Source organism: Hypanus sabinus, chromosome 21 (genome assembly GCF_030144855.1).
Source record: "Hypanus sabinus isolate sHypSab1 chromosome 21, sHypSab1.hap1, whole genome shotgun sequence".
Classification (NCBI taxonomy): domain Eukaryota; kingdom Metazoa; phylum Chordata; class Chondrichthyes; order Myliobatiformes; family Dasyatidae; genus Hypanus; species Hypanus sabinus.
In genome coordinates, this window is record NC_082726.1 from 9,901,633 (window position 1) to 9,925,313 (window position 23,681).

The 23,681-nt window shown below is 44.3% G+C and overlaps 1 protein-coding gene across 5 annotated transcripts in view; it reads right to left on the minus strand.

The window, feature by feature from the left end:
- The window catches only part of tln2b (talin 2b), a 352,925-nt gene that overhangs the window by 84,383 nt on the left and 244,861 nt on the right, over nucleotides 1-23,681 (minus strand). For all 5 annotated transcript variants that reach the window (XM_059945979.1, XM_059945982.1, XM_059945978.1 and 2 more), the window contains exons 31-39: nucleotides 22,413-22,552; nucleotides 16,409-16,502; nucleotides 9,943-10,032; nucleotides 9,721-9,843; nucleotides 5,747-5,890; nucleotides 5,499-5,660; nucleotides 4,181-4,321; nucleotides 3,124-3,305; nucleotides 1,512-1,644 (exon numbers count right to left, since the gene is read on the minus strand). In XM_059945979.1, coding sequence (XP_059801962.1) covers nucleotides 1,512-1,644; nucleotides 3,124-3,305; nucleotides 4,181-4,321; nucleotides 5,499-5,660; nucleotides 5,747-5,890; nucleotides 9,721-9,843; nucleotides 9,943-10,032; nucleotides 16,409-16,502; nucleotides 22,413-22,552 — 1,209 coding nt within the window. The remainder of the gene's footprint in view (nucleotides 1-1,511; nucleotides 1,645-3,123; nucleotides 3,306-4,180; nucleotides 4,322-5,498; nucleotides 5,661-5,746; nucleotides 5,891-9,720; nucleotides 9,844-9,942; nucleotides 10,033-16,408; nucleotides 16,503-22,412; nucleotides 22,553-23,681) is intronic.

Sequence of the window (23,681 nt, forward strand, 5' to 3'; positions counted from 1 at the left end):
CGGTTCTTCTGCTGCTGCAATCCTCATCTACCCCTTTGTCACTTCAAGATGACCATATCTCATGCCCACATTCACTTTTCATCAACACTGGCACATCCATAACTCTAACAAATCCATCCACCATTCTCCCCTCCCTCACTTATCCACTCTGGTTTCCAACCTTGAAATAATTTTACAGCTATCATCTTTGTTTTCGATCTGTCCAGCCCTGGGCACTCCTCATCTCTGCTGTGATTCCTGCACCTATACCTCACATACAAGGGATGATTGATAAGTTTGTGGCCTAAGGTAGAAGGAGATGAGTTATTAACTTCAAACTTTCTGTGTAATCACTCAAAGAGTTGAACTACATGTGCCTGTAACAAGAGCTGCGTAACTAATCTCCTTCTGCTGTAGACCACGAACTTATCAAGCACCCCTGCTGTGGACACTTTCTGGAGGTCCAAGGTCCGTATGCTCCATGACCGCTGGACTAAGTGTGTAAATGTAGGAGGGGATTATGTTGAAAAATAAATGTGCTAGGTTTTCTAAAATTGTTTCCTTTTACCTTAGGCCACAAACTTATCAATCACCCCTTGCATTTATCTTACTCCAAATCTACCAAGGCTTTGAGCTACAAAATGCCTTCCAAAAACCCCTGTCTCATCACCTTAGATCCCCCTCCAAAACCCATCACTTTGATATGTTTTCAGCCGTCCGCTTTGACGTCACTTTACTGTGGCTTGGTGTCAAGCTGATATCGACACTGCTCCCATGAAGTGCCTTGGAAAGTTGTACTTATTAAAGTTCTTATTGTAAGTTGCTTATATTTTTTTTTAAAGCTCCTTGAATGGCTTTTCCTGGTTGAAGTGTGAAGCAAGTCATATCAGGCATGTTTAATTTGTGTGTGGACGATGCAGTTACCAAACAGCAACCTTGCTGCAATTCTGTTATTGATAGTGAGTGGTCTCCTCATTGAAACCTGTCGAATGGTGGAAGGTCTTCATAGAGGATGGCAGAGTCCACGACCAGAGAACACAGCCTCAGAATGGAAATGAGAAGGAACTTCCTTGGCCAGAGAGTGGTGAATCTGTGGAATTCATTGCCACAGGCGGCTGTGGAGGCCAAGTCTTTTTATATTTAAGGCAGAGGTTGATAGGTTCTTGATTGGTCAGGGCATGAAAGGAAATGGGGAGAAGGCAGGAGATTGGGGCTGAGAGGGAAAATTAGATCAGCCATGATGAAATGGCAGAAAAGACTCGATGGGCCAAATGGCCCATATCTTATATCTTATATCATATAAATGGCTCCTATATCTTTGGTCTTGTCTCCCAGGACAAGGCACAATCTCTCTACACTGCTTCTCTATGTAGTTAACTATTACTGGACTAAACAATGCATCATGTTTGCACCTGGAACACTTGTGACTCCAGCATGGGGACATTGAAGAATAAATCTGAAGCCTCTCTTGGACCTTCTGCAAATGGCCGAAGGCAGAATTTTCATTAAAGTGAACAGATGGTAGACTTTACCTCCAATGAAATGTCATCTCTTGTTGGCAAGTTCTGACTGACGGCTGCCAGGGATGCTTGCTCGATCTCCCGGATACACTTGTTGATGTTGTCAATTGAACAGTCACATTCTCTCTGGCCTGGAGCCTTGTCCCTTCAAAGTGAAACAGGTTTGAACAAGATGAGTTCACATGCACATTCACCTGTTTCCAATCAAGTATTTTCCACATTACACAAACTTGCCGAGTTTATTAAAGGCAAATCAAATAATATGTGGCTTAATTCTGTTTAAAGTTGTTGCTGAGAGATGACAGTACTGTTATCAAAATTATAAGCCTACCTAATCAAGAATTGTCATGGATATAAACTTGGAGTATGGAGCTTTCAGTTGGCCCATGACACACTTCACCTCTATGCCATTGGCACACTGGATTGCAGAATTACTGTGTTATTCAGTCATCAGATGTGGTCACAGTACTTCAGCTTAATCTGTTCATGTCAGCTGCTGCTTTGAAGCACTGGGCATCAATTAGATAGTCAACTGGTTTGCTTGAATGTTTTCGATGGTAGCTGAGAGATGACCAGATTGCTCTGGGTCATAAACTGGTCAAAAGGGCAAAACAAAGAGACTTGGAGCCCAATGACCAATACTCAAGGTTTTAGGAACAGCATCTTTCTACAAGATTTCTGAAAAGTCCACGAACACTATCGATGTATTTATTTTCTGCTTTATTGTAGCTTATAGTAATTTTTATGTCTTTCACTGCATTGCTGCTACAAAACAACACATGGGCAGAGCTTAAGAGGGTTGATGGCGCCTAACAGCGACTCCTTTGCTCGCATCTTCGGAAACAGCTCTATTTCCATCTTTAATATCTCTGCTTTTTCCTTTCAGGGTTCTTTTGAAGACCCTGACCTGGAGTTACACGCTGACTGTAGTTCTGTGTGGGAATGGGACCCGCTCTTGGGGTTCCATAACCGGCCATTGTTCAGCATGCCAAAGGCTCAGCCTAAGTCAGAATCAAATTCGGAAGCCTAGGATCCGGAGCCAGGCCGATGGAGGGTCGGTGTCACAACAGGAAACCCACGTGTCGTCAGGAGAGTTGGAATATCTGCTGTGCGCCTGGAGACCCGGGATCTCTACAATCTTCAGGCACAGAGCTCGAAAAAAGCGACATAATGGACTTTTAACATTGAAAACCAGGAGTTGTTTATGTCTCCACGCTTGCTGGGAAAATGGAGACACCTCTTTCTCCCTTATTAGGGAGAGAAAAAACTTGTGGTATGTCAAATAGCAAGTGAAACGCGATGCCTTTGGGTAACTGAGTCTTCACTATTGCTCACACCTGAGCACTCAGAGGTGCTGCCGATGCTTTTTTTTGCTGGGGGGGGCGGATCGCTGCTTGCTGCCGCTTATGCATGGGGGGGGGGGTAGCTGGGGAGAACTTTGGGGTTCTAACATTTAACTGTCGTTCATTCTTTGAGGCATTCCTCTGTTTTCGTGCATAGTTGCGAAGAAAAAGCATTTCAGGATGTATATTGTATCCATTTCTCAGACATGAAATTGTACCTTTGATTTCACAACAACTGTCAGTGATAATAAACCCGGTTCTGATTCTGAGCCAAGTCTCACCTGATGGATGTTATGAGGCTCTTAATGGAGTCTGACACAGTGCGAGAGTGCCCCGCCAGGATGGACCACGTTGGGGGGTCTTTTGGGTTGATGGCGAGTGACCGAGCACTTTTGATGAGGGAGGATGAACTCTCCAGCATGGATTGGGCAGCTGAAAGAATCGGTCCCTGAGCCTGGGCACCCTACAGAAGTAAGTACAGAGCTGCATGAATAGATTTAAAACATGATAGTGGCAAACACAAATTCACAGGCACTGGTTTCAGTTCTTCTAAATGGGTTTGCAAGAGCAAATAACTCATTTAAAGGAGGATTTTCTCACTGCTAGTCACCCTTGTGTGAGTGTTCTGCGAACATCACCAGAAAGCAGCACATACTGATTTCACCGCTGCACGAGCACACTGACCAGACTGTACTGAGGTACGTTTACAGAGCAGGCTTGGCATGGAGAATGCAATTAGGTTTTAAATACAAAGGATGTCTGTAACTTTGTCCAAACAGGTATCTTTGGACAATGTTTCATGATTCTCTATAGAATATACAATAGAACATTACAGCCCAGTACAAGACCTTTGACCCATGATGTGCTGACATTTCAACCTATTCCAAAATCAATCTAACCCTTCCCTCCCACATAGCCCTCGAATTTTCTGAGGGATCTATGGACATGGACTACAAGATCCTTCTGTTCCTCCACACTGCTAAGAATCCTGTCAGTAATCTTGTACTCAACCTTCAAGTTCGATCTTCATACTTTCTGGTTTGAACTCTATGTCACTTCTGTGCCAAGCCCTGCATCTTTTCAATGTCCTGTTGTATTCTACGACAGCCTTCTACACCATTTACAACACCACCAACCTTCATGTCACCTGTATATTTACTAACCTACTCTTCCATTTCCTCATCCAAGTCATTACCCATGCTTTTCCCATTTCCTCACTGTGGTCTGTTGGAGAATCACTAACCGACAGCTATCACTTCAGTTAACCCGTAACTGACCGGAAGACGACAGACCATCAAATGAACCTTGATCAACTGGAATGCCCTTCCCTTCACTTACCTCCGCTCCTATCTGTGCTGGGATGCTGACAAACTCAGGGTTTGAGGCAAACGCTGTCAAATTTTCCACAGCCTCAATTAAAGGAGTCGTGGCCAACCTGCACTTTTCACGGTTTTCTTCAGAGAAATCGCCATCAAGAGCCTGGGGGGGCAGATGAAGGAAGGGGTAAAGGCACTTAGAAACACTGGAAAAGATTACTGTTCATTCACAATCAGATCTCATTTCAGTGCCATTTTCATCCATACAGAACTCCACAACAAAACACAAAGAGCTATGTGCCAGATGCAGCTGGATCCAGAGAGCGCCCAGACGTCACCGAGGAAGTTCCAAAGACATCCTCTGGCACGAGAAGTTCTACAGATGTGAGCACGTTGCCCACAACACCAGGCAGAGCTTCAGGGCACCCGAAAATGAGAAAATATATTTCAAAAGCCTCAATGACAGCACCATTCCCTTTTTTTAGATTTGGTCACTAAAGCACAAATATACTCATGCTAAAGTTCACATTCATGGTGATTTGTTAAGGAGATATTTGCAACATAAGGAGTGAGTTGAGTTTGGTTTGCAGCCAATGGACGAAAACCTGTTAATGTAAGGTCCTTAACAGCATTGATATTTAGAGCACCTTGGGGGTCCAAATCCATAGTTCTCCGAAAATGAATGCAAGGTTGATTGGGTGGTAAAGAAAGTATATGGTATGATCGCCTTTTTTTTAGTCAAAGCATTGAGTTCAATGGTTAAGAAGTTATGTTGCAATTTTAAAAATAAACTCCATTTAGACCACCTGTGGAACATTGCCGTTAATTGTGGTCACCTCGTTATAGGAACGTTGTGGAGTTTTTGGAGCTGGTGCAGAAGAGGTTTACAGAAATCTGTCTGGATTAGAGGGGAGGTGCTATAACGAGCGGTTGGACAAACGCGGGCTGCTTTCACTGGAGTGGTGGGGGCTAAGGGGAGAGCTAATAGATTTTGAAAGGCATGGATAGAGTAGATAGCTGGTACCTTTTCCACAGGGTTGAAATACCTAACACTAGTGGCGTGTACTTAAGGTGAGAGGGGATAAGTTCAAAGAAGATGTGTGAGGCAGGATTTTAAATACGTGAAGTACACTGCCAGTTTGGTAGAGTAGGCAAATGTGGTACAAGCATCTGAGAGGATCTTAGATAGACGTGAATATGCAGAGAACGGACTGATAAGGACATTATGTAGATATTTAATTACAAGGTGAATTAGTTTGGACGAATATTTGTGGGCTAAAGAGAGCGTATCTGTGCTGTGCTGGTCTCAGTGAGCTTGGAGCATTTACACTTCCAGTTACCTTGATCGTCTTCACAAGGTTGGCAGTGCTGTTGGCAACTTCTTTCGCTGACTGAACAAAGTGCCTCTTGGCTACAGGATTGGCGGTTTTGGAGGAAGCGATCCGACACGCATTGCACAGCGCGGAGGTGTGCTTGGCAACGATGGTGGCAGCAGACAGCACCTGCATGGCGAGAGTCGGACATCACTCAAACGTGGTCCAGCACATCAAGAGCAGAGCCACGGCTGAAGACTGAAAGAGCACCTTACCTGCGATGGGCTGCTTGCCGGATCCACCAGGTTCTGACAAGCCATCTGAATCGCCTGGTTGGCCCTGGCAAACTGAATGGGGTCCACCAGCCCCTGGTGCCCAGCCTGGCTGTTTGGATCAGATATGCCAACCAGGTAGCCTGCCTGCAGAAACAGAACTCAATAAATTTGGAGCAAGACACACAAGATGCTGAAGAAACTCAGTAGGCCACAGAACATTGACAGAGCGGATAAACAGTCGACATTTCAGGCCAAGACAAGGACTGAGCACAAGAAGCATTGTATCCCAGACCTGTCACAGTTCAAACTTTTGTTAAAAGATAAATATTAAGAGGAAAATTTCTTTCAGGTGCTTAGCATTCACATTACTTCTCAGCTAACACACACAAATCTAAATTCTCTAGATCTCGTGGTAGACTGATCCAGAACATGGAACACATGGGATCCACGGTGACATGGTATATTGGCCATCGAAGACATACATAAGGTAGAGACGGAGGGTTGCTACTCTGACTGGAGTCCATGAGCAATAGTATCTCACAGGGATCACTGTTATTTATGATATGTACCGATGATCTGGATGAAAATGGAGGTGAGCTGATTAGCAAATATGTAAATGACATAACAATTGGCGGAGTTGTGGACAACGAGGAAGGCAGTTATAGGATACAGCGGGATATAGATCAGATGGAAATTTGTGCAGGGAAATGGCAGGTAAGTGTAAGGTGTTGCATTTTGCAAGGTCAATTTAAACAAGAAAGTAAGTAAATAGAAGGATCCTTATGAACATTGTTGTTCAGGAAGACCTTTGGGTGCAAGTCCGTAACTCGCTATAAATGGGAACACAAGTGGTTAGGGTGGTAAAGAAAGCTTGCCCTCAGCTATCAGGTGCAAAGTCTGGGACACTGCACCTTTGGAAGATGCAGAAGAAGTTAACCAAGATGTCACCTGGACTGGAGAAGACTGGTTAGAGAAACAGTGAGTGCTAGTGCCTGGAATGCAATAGGTGAAGCAATATCTAAGAGGGATTTTGAAAGGCACACTAACAGGCAGGGAGTGGAGAGATACTGACCACATGCAGGCAGATAGGATTGGTTTAAATTGACATGATCAGTACTGATGTGATGGACCAGGGCAAAGCTATTCTGCAGCCTACCCCATCTACAGCCCTCATAAGTTTTGTATATCTCAGTCATGACTCCTCTTAAAGCCCCTTGGTCCAGGGGAAACAGACCCATCCCGGCCAGTCTGTCTTCATATCAAATCCAGGCAGCATCCTGGTGAATCTTCTCTACACCACCCCCAGCACTGTCACATCGCAGGCAAATGGAACATTAGCATTCATTCCCAGAGGGCTAGAATATAAAAGCAAGGATGTAATGCTTGAAGATTTATAAGGCAGTGGTCAGACCACATATGGAGTTTTGTGAGAAGTTTTGGCCATCATGCCTAAGTGCTGGTATTGGAGAGGGTCCAGAGGAGGTTTATGAGAATGAAAGGGTTTCTGGTAATTCCCTCCCCCTCCCCCTATCCCAGGTCCCTCTCTGCCTTTCTCACCTTTCAACTTTCTGCTCCTTTATGTCTACAGTTCTTTCATGCTTATCCTCTCCCCCCTCTTTCTTTCCTCTGATTGGTTCTCCACCTGGCGCCTCTAGCCCTTCCCCCCCCCAGTCCTGATGAAGGGTCTCGGCCCGAAACGTTGGCTACTCTTTTCTCATGGATGCTGCCTGACCTGCTGAGTTCTTCCAGCGTTGTGTACGTATTCTTTGATCCACAGCATCTGCAGTTGTATTGTTGTGTTGTAACACGTGAGGAGTGTTTGATGGCTCATTCACCGAGTTTAGAAGAATGGGGAGGGGGGAATCTCCTTGAAACTTACTGGATATTGAAAGGTCTATATAGAGTGGACATGGAGAAGATGTTTCTAATTGTGAGAGTCTAGGACTGGAGGGCACAGCTTCAGAATAGAAGGGCATCCCTTTAGAAGAGAGATAAGGAGGAATTTCTTTAGCCAGAGGGTGGTGAATCTGTGGAGGCCAAGTCACTGGGCATATTTAAAGAAGAGAGTGATTAGTGAGGGTGTCAAACGTTCCAGGGAAGGAGAATAAATCAGCCGTGATCAACATGCTGAAGGCCTAAATATACCCCTGTGTTTATGGTCTACCATTCCTATGCCATGGTTATCACAACTGCATGCAGTACTCCATCTGAGCTCCAAACACAACTTCCTTGCTCTTACATTCAATGCCAGAATCCATTCTTAAACAGGTTAGCTAAATGTGCAGCCACTTTCAAGGATATTTGGATCTGCACTCAAAGTCCCTCTGTTCCTCAATGTTTCATGTGACACCACCATTCACGGTGTATGTACTGGTCTCATTACTACTATAAACTGCATAATCTGACACTGTCAGAATTAAACTCCATCTGCCACTTCTCACTCCATTTCACTAACACATTGATGTCACCCTGTAGCCTAAGACTCTACACTGTCAACAACTCCAATCTTTGTGTCAACTGTCAAATTGCTAAACATTCCTCCTACATCCACCTCCAAATTAGCAAGATGAACTCCATGGCCACTTTATTATGTATGCCTGTACACCTGCTCATTAATGCAAATATCTAATCAATTGTGTAGCAGCAGCTTAATACATAAAAACACACAGACATGGTCAAGAGCTTCAGTTGTTGTTCAGACTAAACACCAAAATGGGGAAGAAATGTGACTTTGGCCGTGGAGTGACTGTTGGTGCCAGAAGTATGGTTTGAAACTGCTGATCTTCCGGAATTTTCATGCGCAGCAAATTCTAAAGTTTACAAAGAATGGTGCGAAAAACAAAAATATCTAATAAATAGCAGTTCTGTGGATGAAAACGCCTTGCTAATGAGAGGTCGGAGGGAAATGGCCATATTGGTTCAGACTAACAGGGTAATTCAAATAACCACATTACCAGTGGTGTGCAGAATGGCATCCCTGAATCTTGAAGTTGTTGGGCAACAGCAACAGAAGACCACACTGGGTTTCACTCCTCTACCTAATAAAGTGTATACCAACAGCAAAGGCCCCAGCAGTAATCCCCGTGGAACACCACTGGCCTCAGTCATTCCATCACAAAAACATGTTTCCACTATAAGCAAGCCAATTTTGGACTCAATTTGCCAACTTTGGATCCATGGACCAGTCACCTATGTCAAAGACTTTACTCAAGTCCATGTAAATCATGTTTACTCCACTGTCTTCATTAATACACATTGTGTTTTCACCGGAGATGGTCAATGCCTTGAAACCTCGATGCAGGTCCAAAGAAACAAATTAATTATTTTTCAGTCTGGGATTCCTTTATTTAAAAAAAAAAGAGTTTTATGGAAAGGGAGTTTAAAATGCACCTTGAGCATCAAATGCACCTGAGAAATGATAATTCCATGTCAGAATATCTGTGAAAGACAATTAGTTCTGGCTATCCAGAATACTTCATCTACCAGGTACCAGGTTGATTCCAGAAGTATTCTCACTCTCCTTCACCTGCATTCATTTCCACTGAACGATAAGCTACACTGGTCAACTCTTGACCCCCCTTAAAAGTTTCATGGTCGCTCAGTACCCTAACTCAGCACACGTTCTCTCCCCAAAGCCCTTTAAACATTATATTCATAAAAATCGATCACTCTCACAACTGTTAACAACTGACTTGTTGTCTTTTGCCTGTTTATCCTCTCAGTGAAACCGTAACTTCTAAGAAGTATCTGAGTCCACTGGAAAGAGATTTCCTCCATCTGCCCCCTCAGCTTCGCTTACTATCTTGGAAACTTTCACCAAATCAGCCCTAACTTCCAGAAAGTACAAGCCTGCTATCTGATTGGTTGACTCCATCCAGCATTTCATGTTTTTCCCCAATTTGTGATATTTCTTTGATGGTGGAAGTCCTTTCCACAAAGGCAGGACTGACGGTGAGAGGGAATGACATTGGTACCTGAGCTGCAGCTTCTGTCAGTCCGCACAATGCCTTCGAAGCGATCCCAACAGAGTCTCCAAATGCTGGAAGGTCACCGGTCTTGGCCTTCTGGGAGATCCCTGCCATGGCTTCGCCAAGGACCTGAATGATGGTGAAGAGCAAAATGAAATGGGTTCAGTGAAGGCTCATGCTGCCGAATAGCTCAGCTGCCTGACTGCACCAAATCAGAATCCAACCTACCTTGGAATTCTCCATCACACTCTCAATACAGTCAAAGTAAGAAAGGTCACTGACTGGGTCGCTGGGGTTATCGAGCATGCCTTTTGCAGTCTGGAAAACATTTCAGAAACGCCAGTGTAGTATATAGCATCACTTTTTTTTGCCATCCATACTAGAATTGATTACCTTGCAGGAACTCGCTATACTTCTACTGAGTGATGGAGGATTTTACAAATTTGAATTTGGATGCACTTTGGACCATCTGGGATGCTGAAGCATCATAGAAAAGGGTTTTACTGAGGTGGTCAAAGCTAAGGTGCAGGTTGTGGACTGCTGGTGACCACCTGGAGATATAGAATGGATAGATAGAGCAGGATTTACCTTTTTAATATGACTTTTGAATCAATTCCACAGACCCATTCTCAATTTTGATGACCTGTTGCATTAAGAAATCTCATCTGGCCTTGCTCTTTGCTTCTATTTTCTTGTTACAAACTGTCGTGCAGCGGGAATGCTTTCTAGCTTTATCCATTTCTTTCCTGATTTTGAATTCTCTGCTGTTAATTCAATCCGTAATCCTTTGAAAGGCCAAACACAGAGCACCAACTGGCTCTCCCTCAGCTATTTTACTCATTACGTCCTCACAAAATTCCAGTAGAGTTCCCAATCCATGTTGACTTCGTCCAATCCTGCAACCTTAGTGACATTTTTTAGAATGAATTCCACAATTTTCTCCACGACTGATGTCAGGCTTACTGGTCTATGTTCTCCTCTCTCCCTCCTTGCTTAAATTGTGTTTCAGAGTCAATGGAATCAGCAAAGCATCTACTACTTCTATCGCCACTTCTCTTAGCATGTGTGCTATTGGTTCATTGAGATTTACTGGCCTTCAGTCGTCATCTTTCTTCCCACCATTATCCTGTAGAACTAACAATGATTTTATTCCTTTTCTCCTTTTCACCAATCCATATAGACACCGAGATTAACAGTGACCTACCCCCTCGCCCAACACCATGACTCCTGGGAATGTCAGTGCACTTTAACAACATTAAGAACCCCAAGATCATGGATTGGGTACACACTGCAGCCTGATGTGACTTCAGTAAATCACCCTCCAAATCATCTCCATCTTGAATAAGACTAGAAGACATTAAAGCGGAATTAGGCCATTCTGACCATCTAGTCTGCTCTAGCATTTCATCACAGGTGATCCATTTTCCCCTCAACCCATTCTCCTGCCTTCTCCCTGTAACCTTTGACTAATCAAGAATCTATCAACCTCCACCTTAAAAACACCCAATGACCTGGCCTCTGCAGCCACCCATAGCAATGTATTCCACAGATTCACAACTCTAGGTAACGAAATTCCTCTTCAACCTCATAAAAGGATGTCCCTCTATTCTGAGGCTGTGCCCTCTGGTACTAGACTCATCCACGATAAGAAACATCCTCTCCACATTCATTCTATCTCGCTTTGATAGAAGCCTGGATTTTTTCACTGAGGCTGTCTACAAGAAGGGTCAGAGCCGTCTCTTTTTCCTGAGGAGACTGAGGTCCTTCAACATCTGCCGGACGATGCTGAGGATGTTCTATGAGTCTGTGATGGCCAGTGCTATCATGTTTGCTGTTGTGTGCTGGGGCAGCAGGCTGAGGGTAGCAGACACCAACAGAATCAATAAACTCATTCATAAGGCCAGTGATGTTGTGGGGGTGGAACTGGATTCTCTGATGGTGGTGTCTGAAAAGAGGATGCTGTCCAAGTTGCATGCCATCTGGTTAGGAACAGGAGTACATTCAGCCAGAGACTCATTCCACCGAGATGTAACACTGAGCGTCATAGGAAGTCATTCCTGCCTGTGGCCATCAAACTTTACAACTCCTCCCTCGGAGTGTCAGACACCCTGAGCCAATAGGCTAGATCTGGACTTATTTCCACTTGACATGATTAACTTATTATTATTTAATTATTTATGGTTTTATATTGCTATATTTCTACACTATTCTTGGTTGGTGCGGCTGTAACGAAACTCAATTTCCCTCCGGATCAATAAAGTATGTCTGTCTGTCTGTCTTTCCAGAATTCGATAGGTTTAAATGAGATCACCCCTTGTTCTTCTAAGTTCCAGCAAGTACAGGCTCAGACCCATTAAACACTCCTTATACAGTAATCTTTTCATTTCCTGAACCGTTCTCGTGAACCTCCTCTGTACCATCTCCAGAGTCAGCACATCCTTTCTTAGACAAAGGGCCCAAAACTGCCCACAATACTCCAAACTAGGACCTCGCCAGTGCCATATAAAGCCCCAGCATTACATCCTTGCTTTTATATTCTAATCCTTTCAAGATGAATGCTAATATTACATTTGTCTTTGTAACCACCAATTCAACATGCAAGTTAACCTTTAGGGTATCCTGCACGAGGACTCCCAAGTCCTCTTGCACTTCAGACTTTTGAATTTTCGTTCAGTTTAGAAAATATTTTGTGTTTTTAATTTTTCTACCAAAGTGCATGACCGTACACTTTCTGACACTCTATTCCATCTATTTGCCTGTCCTCTTTACCTGTCTACCTCCTTGGTTCCTCAACACTACCTACCCCTCCACCTATCTCCAAGCGGGATAGACGGAGGGTGTCGTTTACTTGGATCTTCAGAAGGCCTCAGACAAGGTGCTGCACACGAGGCTGCTTAACAAGATGAGAGGGCATGGTATTACAGGACAAATACTAACATGGATAGAGCACTGACAAGCCCTGCCTCCCTGCTTCCTCAACATTATCTGCCCCTCCATCCATCTTTGTATCATCTGCAAACTTGGTCAAAAAGCCATCAATTCCATCATCCAAATCATTGACATATAACATAAAAAAAGTGGTCCCATCACCGAACCCTGCTGAAAACCACTAGTCACCAACCAGAAAAGGCTCCCTTTATTCCCACTCTTTGCCTCCTGCCAATCATCCTCCATCCATACTAGGATCTTCCCTGTAATATTATGGGCTCTCATCTTGTTAAGCAGCCTAATGTGTCTGTGGTACATTGTCAAAGGCTTTCTGAAAATCTAAGTACATAACATCCACTGATTCTCCTTTGTCTATCCTGCTGGTTATTTCTTCAAAGAATTCCAACAAACTTGTCAGGCAAGATTTTCCTTTAAAGAAACTATGCTGATTTTGGCCTATTTTATCATGTGCCTCCAAGTACCCTGAGATCTTATCCTTGATAACCGACTCCAACATCTTCCCAACCACTGAGGTCAGTTTCCTTTCTCTGCTTCCCTCCCTTCTTGGGAAGTGAAGTAACATTTGCAATTTTCCAGTTTTCTCCATGCCAGAATCTACTGATTATTGAAAGGTTACTATGCATGCCTCCATAATCCTTTCAGAACCTTGGGGAGCAGTCCATCTGATCCAGTGATCTACCTTCAGACCTTACAACTTCTGAAGCATCTTTTCCCTAGTAATAGCAACTGCACTCACTTCCGCCTCTCGACACCCTTGAACTTCTGGGATACTGCTGGTGTCTTCCACAGTGAAGACTGATGCAAAATACTTACACAGTTTGTCCACCATTTTCTTGTACCCCATTACTACCTCGCCAGCATTATTTTCCAGTGGTTCAATATCTACTCCTGCCTGCCTCTCTTTTACTCTTTATATATCTGAGAAAATACTTTGTATCCTCTGATATTATTGGCTAGCTTATTTCATCTTTTCGCTCCTTATGGTTTTTTAAGTTGTCTTCCGTTAGTTTTTAAAAGCTTCCCAATCCTCTAACTTTCTATTAATATTTTTCTCTATTATATACTTTCACTTTTGCTTTTATGTTGTCTTTGACTTCCTTTGTAGCCATGGTTGCCTCATCCCCCCTTTAGACTATTTCTTCATCTTTGGAATGTACCTATCCCGCACCTTCCGAGTTGCTCCCAGCAATTCCAGCCATTGCTGTTCTGTTGTCATCCCTGCCAGTGTCCCCTTCCAATCAGCTCCTCTGTCATGCCTCTATAACTCCATTTACTTCTCTGTAATACATCTGACTTTAACTTCTCCCTCTCAAATTGCAGGGTGAAGGCCTTCACATTACAATCTCTTCCCTTTCCTTAAGCTACGATAGTGCTTGACAGTGACTCCTTCCACCTCTTCTGAGGAAACAGCTTAATTTCTATCTTTAATGTCTCTCTTTCTTTTTAAAGGTGGATGGGTTCTGTCCAAGACCCTGACCCAGAGCTACACTCAAACTATGGTCCTTTGTGGCGGTGGGACCTACTCCAGGGGTTCAATGATTGGCTCTTTTTCGATGTCGCAAGGACACAGCTGAGAATACAAGTGTGCTTTCGGAGTTCTGAGGCTTTGGCCCTGGGGACGGGCCAATTTGATGCAGGTGCCACTGACTGAAGCGTCGTGGACGAAAATGGAACACCAGGAACAGCAGATCAGCTGTCGGGGGCTCGGTACTCAGTGAATCGCACACACTCTCTCTTTCTCTCATTGGTGGGGGAGAGTTTGCTGCTGATTCTCGAGTTGGAGAACTCCGGGGGAGAAAAAGTAACTCAGCAGACTTTAACACCGCAATCAGCGAGTTGTTTGTCTTCGTCCGTCTCCCCTCTTGTTGTGAAAAGGGCACACTTCTCTCTCTCTCTCTCTCTCTCTCTCAGGGGGAGAGAACCTGTGGCATGTTGAATTGTCTGGTGAGTGATTTACAGTACTGCAGATCGTGGTCTTTCTTGGGGGCTTTGCTAATGCTTGCTTGCTGAGTGGAGGGTGCTGATGCTTTTTCTTTGCTGTCAGTGGGGAGGGGGGGTGATACTTTGCTGCTGCTTGTGCATGGGGGGCTTTGGGTTCTAACGTTTTTACAGTCACACTCTGCAGAGTACCCTTCTGTTTCTGAGGATGCCTGTGTAGAGAAAAAATTTCAGGTTGTAGATTAATATCTCCGATATTAAACTGGAACTATTGAACTAACCGAATCTAGTTCATTACACAGCCACCAAACCAGAAAAGCCTTTTCCCTAGTGGGCTCAATCACAAGCTGCTCTAAAAAGCCGTCTCATAGGCATTCTACAACTTCTCTCTCAGGTTCCAGCACCAACTTGGATTTCCCAATCTACCTGCATATTATCCACAATGACTATCATAATATTACTCTCATCTCATGCCTTTTCTACCTCCCATACCCCACACCCTGTTTGGAGGTATCTATATAGCTCACACAAGGATCTTCTCACCTTGCAGTTTCTTAACTCTACTCACAAGGATTCAACATCTTCTGATCCAAATAAAGTACCTCTACTCATCACCCTTTTCAACTGTGTCTCCTGTTACACTGCAACTCATTCCATTCACTGCAATTTTGCCCTAACATCTGCCTGTCCTTCCTCATGGTCTCATTACACACTGCATCTATTTGTATGGCAGCTCTATCACTCCAGTTCCCAACCTCATGCAAATTTGTTTAAACCCTCCCCAACAGCTCTAGCACATTTGTCCACAAGGATATTGGTCCCCTTCGAGTTCAGATGTAACCCACCCTTTTTGTACAGGTCATACCTTTGACAAAAGTGATCCCGAAGACCCGGAAATCTGAACCCCCTTCGTCATGCGGTAATCTGCCAAATCATCTCACTCCTACCCTTTCTATCTTGGAGGTCTTGCTATTTAACTTTCTACCTAGTTGCCCAAGTTCTCTCTTCAGGACCTCTTCCCTTTTCCTGCCCACGTCGTTGGTGCCAATATGTACCAAGACTTCTAACTACTCACCCTCCTGTTTAGAATCCCACAGACCCAATCTGAGCAATCCCTGATCCTGGCACCTGAGAGGCAACACACCGTCTGACTGTCCCTTTCACATCCAGACAATCTCATGTCTACTCCTCTAACTGTGGAATCCCCTGTCACGACTGCAGTCCACCTGCCTTCTGAGCCACAGTGTAAGCAGTAACCAGATCTCAGTGCCAAGAGACCCGGTCATATCTTTCCTGAGCTGTGGTACCCAGAGCTCCACTAGCACGTGTCCTGGCTTCTATACCATCTTTAAAACTGCCTCCGTTCTCAGGAAGAGGCAAGTCACTCAGGTGCATGACGACGACGATTACACAGGTACTGTCACAAATTCTGATACAGATCAAATTCACCCCAGTGGACTGTAGGCGTGTAGAGTTTGAGGTTTCATGCTTACTTTATGCATAGTAAGATCTGGATTAAAATCCACATTGAATGCAGTTTTCAATATTTTACCTGCAAGATTTAGATTGCCGTTAGATGTAACATACGCTTCTGATAATTTGAAATTGGATCTCAGCACTCATTTTTACTGGAATCAATGATAGTGAAGTCTTAATGCAACATGGGAATCAGTAATGTTATAAAGCTTGGTCCAAACAATGAAATTCAACCCGCTTTCCGACACAAATGGCCAGAGTTAACATACGTCCACAAGTGAACGAGCAGGGCTGAGCTGACCAAACACTTGATCCTTTGCTTAATTCTTACCTCGAGCTCTCGAAGGGCATTGTCACACTCCTTCTGTCCAGGAGCCTGTTGCGTGCAGAGTGTAATTAACTGATTGATGCTCTCTGTAACAGCCCTGCAAAACATGGAGGCACTCACTGTTATTTCCTCAGCCTCGACAGGGTTATTGATTGAAATGCCCTGTCAAGAGCCACTGATGCAACCCTTTGGACATTTGACAGCAGGAGTCCCAAAGGGCTGTACAGCTGCTGCTAGGATACGGGACCAGGGACATTCAGACTCAGCACAGCATTACCCTTCAAAACAATAACTAAGGACAAATACCTTTCTCGATAATCTTTGTAGAGACAAAACTATAGGCCAGGCCACTGCGTTGCAGTTCACTTCTCTCCCACAAATAATGCTGAAGTAGCTTGTAACGTCTTAAGCAGAACCTTGGGGTTCGAAGGTGAATTTCTTTTGCAGTTCGAGTGTGCTTCTGACTCATAACCTCAAGGTTCTCGACACACCACAGTCCCAAGGCTCCAGTGACCCCGGTTCAGCCCCGACCTCGGTGCTATCTGTGTGGAGTTTGCCCCATAAATGAACAAGCTGGACTGAGTTGACCAAACTCTTGATCCTTACCCCCGAGCTCTCGAAGGGCATTGTCACACTCCTTCTGTCCAGGAGCCTGCTGTGTGCAGAGTGTAATTGACTGATTGATGTGACCATGAGGGTTTCCCCAGGAGGCTCTTGTTATCTTCCACTCCAAAGAAGTACAAAGTTAAGGGGTTAAGTGGTCACCATAAATTGCCCCTAGTGAATGCTGATGGGTATGATAATTAGGGTAGGCTTAGTGTAAATTGCTTCCTGATGGTCAGCACAGACTTGGTGAACCGCAGAGCCTGTTTCTCATCCCAAATACTCATCCTCCTGAGTTTCCTTCACCCAGACAGTAGTGAACCGACAGAACTCTCCACTACAAAAAACACAGCAGAAGTCAGTTGATTAAATATAAACAACGCATAGATATGTGAGAGCTAAAAGGATCAAGGAATGTGTGCAGAAACTGGACACCAGGCATTGAATTTGGATATCAAACCATGATCACGTTGAAAGGCCTACAACGACTAACTCCTACGTCCTGTGCTTCTACAAATCAGTAGAAATGTCATACTGTACGTTCTCACGAGGTCTTGAGCACATCCTTGAACATTTCCTTCTCTCAGCCTGGGAAGCTCTTCTCATGACCAAGCTTGGGATAGTGTCTGATTTGGGAGTTCGTGGTTGGCCATGTCAATAGACAATAGGTGCAGGAGTAGGCCATTCAGCCCTTCCAGCCAGCACCACCTTTCAATGTGATCATGGCTGATCATCCACAATCAGTACCCCGTTCCTTCCTTCTCCCCATATCCCTTGACTCCACTATCTTTAAGAGCTTTATCTAATTCTTTCTTGAAAGCATCCAGAGAATTGGCCTCCACTGCCTTCTGAAGCAGAGCGTTGCACAGATCTACAACTCTCTGGGTGAAAAAGTTTTTCCTCAACTCTGTTCTAAATGGCCTACCCCTTATTCTTAAACTGTGGCCTCTGGTTCTGGATTCCCCCAACAACGGGAACATTTTTCCTGCCTCTAGCGTGTCCAATCCCTTAATAATCTTGTATCCCTTAATAATCTTGTATGTTTCAATCAGATCCCCTCTCATCCTTCTAAATTCCAGTGTATACAAGCCCAGTTGCTCCAATCTTTCAACATATGACAGGCCCGCCATCCTGGGAATTAACCTCGTGAACCTACGCTGCACTCCCTCAATAGCAAGAACATCCTTCCTCAAATTTGGAGACCAAAACTGAACACAATACTCCAGGTGGGGTCTCACCAGGGCCCTGTACAACCACAGAAGGACCTCTTTGCTCCTATACTTAACTCCCCTTGTTATGAAGGCCAACATGCCATTAGTTTTCTTCACTGCCTGCTGTACCTGCATGCTTACTTTCAGTGACTGATGAACAAGGACACCCAGATCTCATTGTACTTCCCCTTTTCCTAACTTGACACCATTCAGATAGTAATCTGCCTTCCTGTTCTTGCCACCAAAGTGGATAATCTCACATTTATCCACATTAAACTGCATCTGCCATGCATCTGCCCACTCACCCAACCCGTCCTAGTCACCCTGCATTCTCCTAACATCCTCCTCATATTTCACACTACTACCCACCTTTGTGTCATCTGTAAATCCCTTCATCTAAATCATTAATGTATATTGTAAACAGCTGCGGTCCCAGCACCGAGCCTTGCGGTACCCCCATAGTCACTGCCTGCCATTCTGAAAAGGATCCGTTAATCCCTACTCTTTGTTTCCTGTCTGCCAACCAATTTTCTATCCATGTGAGTACCCTACCCCCAATACCATGTGCTTTAATTTTGCCCACTAATCTCCTATGTGGAACCTTATCAAAGACTTTCTTAAAGTCCAGCTACACTACATCCACTGGCTCTCCCTTGTCCATTTTCACAGTTACATCCTCAAAAAATTCCAGAAGATTAGTCAAGCATGATTTCCCCTTCGTAAATCCATGCTGTCTCGGACCATTACTGCTATCCAAATGTGCCTTTATTTCATCTTTTATAATTGACTTCAGCATCTTCCCCACCACGGATGTCAGGCTAACTGGTCTATAATTCCCTGCTTTCTCTCTCCTTCCTTTCTTAAAAAGTGGGATAACATTAGCTATCTTCCAATCCTCAGGAACTGATCCTAAAACTATAGAACATTGGAAAATGATTACCAATGCTTCCATGATTTCCAGAGCCACCTCCTTAAGTACCCTGGGATGCAGACCATCAGGCCCTGGGGATATATCGACCTTCAGTCCCATCAGTCTACCCGATACCATATTCTGCCTAATGTGAATTTCCTTCAGTTCCTCCGTTACCCTAGGTCCTCTGGCCACTATTACATCTGGGAGATTGTCTGTGTCCTCCCTAGTGAAGACAGATCCAAAGTACCTGTTCAACTCGTCTGCCATTTCCTTGTTCACCATAATAAATTCACCCGTTTCTGCCTTCAAGGGCCCAACTTTGGTCTCAACTAATTTTTTCCTCTTCACATACCTAAAGAAGCTTTTACTATCCTCCTTTATGTTCTTGGCTAGCTTACCTTCGTACCTCATCTTTTCTCCCCATATCGCCTTTTTAGTAATCTTCTGTTGCTCTTCAAAAGGTTCCCAATCCTCTGGCTTCCCACTCATGTTTGCTATGTTATACTACTTCTCCTTTATTTTTATACTGTCCTTGACTTCCCTTGTCAGCCACGGTCGCCCCCTACTCCCCTTAGACTCTTTCTTCCTCTTTGGAATGAACCGATCCTGCACTTTCTGAATTATTCCCAGAAATACCTGCCATTGTTGTTCCACTGTCATCCCTGCAAGGGTATCCTTCCAGTCAACTTTGGCTAGTTCCTCCCTCATGGCTCCATAGTCCCCTTTGTTCAACTGTAATACTGACATTTCCAATTTTCCCTTCTTCCTCTCAAATTGTAGATTAAAACTTATCATATTATGGTCACTACCTCCTAATGGCTCCTTTACCTTGAGTTCCCTTACCAAATCCGGTTCATTACATAATACGAGATCCAGAACTGCCTTCTCCCTGGTAGGCTCCAGTACAAGCTGCTCTAAGAATCCATCTCGGAGGCACTCCACAAACTCCCTTTCTTGGGGTCCAGTACCAACCTGATTCTCCCAGTCTACCTGCATGTTGAAATCCCCCATTACAACCGTAGCATTACCTTTGCGACATGCTAATTTTAGCTCTTGATGTCCACTAGATCAGACTGAGTGGAGCTAGATACAAGAGATTCTGCAGATCTTGAGCAACACAAACAAAATGCTGGAGGACCTCAGCAAATCAGGCAGCATGGAGGGAAATAAACAGATGATGCTTCAGGACCAATGAAGGGTTGTGGCCCGAACTGTTGTGTGTTTATTCTGCTCCATAGATGCTGCTTGACTTGTTGAATTTGTCCAGCATTTTGAATTAAAGCATGATAAAGTTTGCCAGGGAGAACATTGGTGTTAGCTTGTTTATCCTGACAGGGGGAGGATCTTGTGGACCCATGCTTTGAGAAAGTGATGGAAGCGACCCTTTCCTCAGAGGCATTTTAGACTGCAGAGATCACCCTGCCTGATAGAACAGGAATCTTGCATCAGGTCTGAGGTCTTCTCCTCAGTTGGTCAAAGGCTGGAATACTCAAAGGTGGTGCTCCACGCAGTAGGAGACATTGTATTGGTTTATATTGTTACAGCGGCAATCCCTTGGTGTCAGCATTGATCACGTGCTTAATTGCCCGGAGCAGGTTTACAGAAAAGATTAATAACATAAAAGCAGCAGAACAGTAATGTAATTCATTACAGGAAGTGGTGCAATACAGTATTAGCACAAATCCCCAGAGTGAATTCTTTTCTAAAAGCTCCTCTTTCATCAACCTCTTGACTTGAGAAAGATGACCACATCTTAGACAAAAAGGTGATGAGTGTTAAGAGTCCAAACACAGACAATGCACGGCGAGGGGGAATGCAGGGCTGCACGTTCCTGAACATAATCTGACGCGGAAGGAAATTTTCACCGAGTATTTGAGTTCTGCAAACTCGGACACTGGGTTAACAGCCAGAGGGACCTGACTGAGTCAAAGAACAAGACAAGGATTGAAACACATAATGACAGCTAATCATCATTATGGATAGGCAACAAGCTAATAATGTGGGGTGCCTACAAATTTTGCAGAGCAACATCCCACAAATATGGTGAGTGATGCCCCACCTACTTGCGAAATTATTGCTCCAAGGAGTCATTGGATCAGCTCAGTAGTGCCAACAGACGGTCAACAGGGAATAAAGAACTCATCACTTCCTGAGCAGGCACAGAGCCCAGCTGATGGGGGCACTCCAGTGTTGACTCACATGGGTGATCCCACCATGAACAGACCACTGACCGATTGGCAGGAGACAAAGATTGGGGATAAATGGAGACTCTTCTGGTTGGCTGCCGGTGACGAGTTGTGCTCTACAGGGGCCTGTGTTGAGACCGATTCTTTTTACATTATATGTCAATGATTTTGGATAATGGAATTGATGGCTTTGTGGCTAAGTTTGTTGACGATACAAAGATAGGTGGAGGGGTGGGTAGTTCCGAGGACGCAGAGAGGTTACAGAAGGACTTAAGACAGATGAGAAGAATAAGCAAAGAAATGACAGATGTAATACAGATTCAGGAAGAGCAGGGTCATGCAGTTAAGTAGAAGAAATGAAAGGGTTGACAATTTTCTAAATGGGGGGAAAATACAAAAAACTGAGGTGCAAAGGGACTTGGGGTCCTTGTGTCGGATTCCTTAAAGATTAATTAGCAGGCTGAGTCAGTGGTGAGGAAGGCAAATGTAATGTTAGCATTCATTTCAAGAAGAGTAGAATATAGAAACAAGGATGTAAAGCTGAGGCTTTATAAGGCACTGGTGAGTAGTTTGGGCTGCCTATCTAAGAAAGGATGTGTTGACATTGGAGATGGTTCAAAGGAGATTCACAATAACGATTCCAGGATTGAAAAACTTGTCATATGAGGAGCATTTGATGGTTCTAGGCCTGTATTCACTGGGATTCAGAAGAATGAGTTGGGTGGGGGATCTCATTGAAACCTATCAAATATTGAAAGGCTTCAGCAGAGAGGATGTGGAGAGGATGGTTCCTATTGTGGGGGAGCCTAAGACCAGAGGACACAGTCCTATTAGAATTGAGACGAGGAGGAGTTTCTTTAGCCAAGGAGTGGAGAATCTGTGTAATTTGTTGTCACGGGCGGCCGTGGAGGCCAGGTCACTGGGTGCATTTAAGTCAGAGGTTGATGCCCAGGGCGTGAAAGGTTATGGGGAGCAGGTGGGAGAATGGTTTTGAGAAGGAAATGGTGGAACAGACTCGATGGGCCAAATGGCCTAATCCCACTACTTTTTCTTATGGTCTACGGCCAAGTACAATGGACGCAAGCAGGACTTACCGAGCAGCTGCTGCCAGGAGGTTTTTGGCGTTGGGTGCTGCAGGATCCACAGAAAGCGATTTGGCAGCGAGCAGCAGCTTGCTGGAAGCCATTGAGATATTCTTCAAGTTACCAACAACCTGGATCTGACCCTCTTTTGTCTGTATGAAAACAAGTGAAAACGTTACGCTTACATTCAGTTTTTGAAGAATCTGTCTGTTTCTCATTGGTCTGCTATTGACAATGGCAAATCAGCCTTTCCAGGGCAGCAACCACCGAACTGCAGAGCTGTAAAACGTAAGGCTATTCAGCCCATTATGTCTGTACTGAAAGAAATAACCAGGGAATCCACATCTCCTCTTTTTAATCACAGCCATTTCCTTTCTTTTAAATAACTATCCAAATTATAGATGCTGACAGTCTAATCCCTTCCTGGGCATCCTGGCCTTCTTTGACCTGGAAACTATGCTCTGATTCACTGACGAGGGGTCCAGGACCACAGAGTCAGGAGAGTGCATCCACAGTGGCTGCTTCAGATCTCTATGCAGCTTTTCAGAGAGCTGGGCATTAATAAATGCTGCTTGGAGTCTGACTCTTGGACACATCACATGTTCCTCTTCCATCAGTACATGGACCTAAAAGCCATGTGATCTACCCCAACAACCAATGGGGTCTTAGCTTAAAGCTTTATCTTTGACGATGCAGCAACACCTCAAGGCTCCACTGGAGTTGTAACCTGGCTCTCTGTGGGACTGAGGCCATGATCTTCTCAATTAGAACATAAGGAAATGGGATCAGGAGTAAGCCATTTGGCTCCTCATGCCTGTCCTGCCATTCACCATGACCATGGCGGATCTCACCCTCTCTCGTGTCAGATCACCTGGCCCTCAATTTCCTGATCTTCAAAAGTTAATCCATTTTCTCTTTAACTACCTCATTGACCTAACCTCTACAGCCCTTGGAAAAGAGAATCCAAGAGGCACGCCAGGAGGGAACAAAGAACACCAAATGAGCCAGAGCTAATGTTCACACAAAGCACGATTCTCAGATAAAGTGAAAAAGAAAATCACCCCCTTCTCACTTTAAGCCTGTACCTGCTAGTTTTAGACTCTCCTACCCTGGGAAAGTGTGTCTACCCATCTAATCTACATTCTTTACAATTTTATAAACCTCTTTAGCCTCCTTCACTCCAGTATAAACAATCCCAGCCTAACCCTGGTAAATACTATGGTGGTATAGCAGTGGTATAGACTCTATTATACCTCGAGAGTTCAGTTCAACATAATTTGT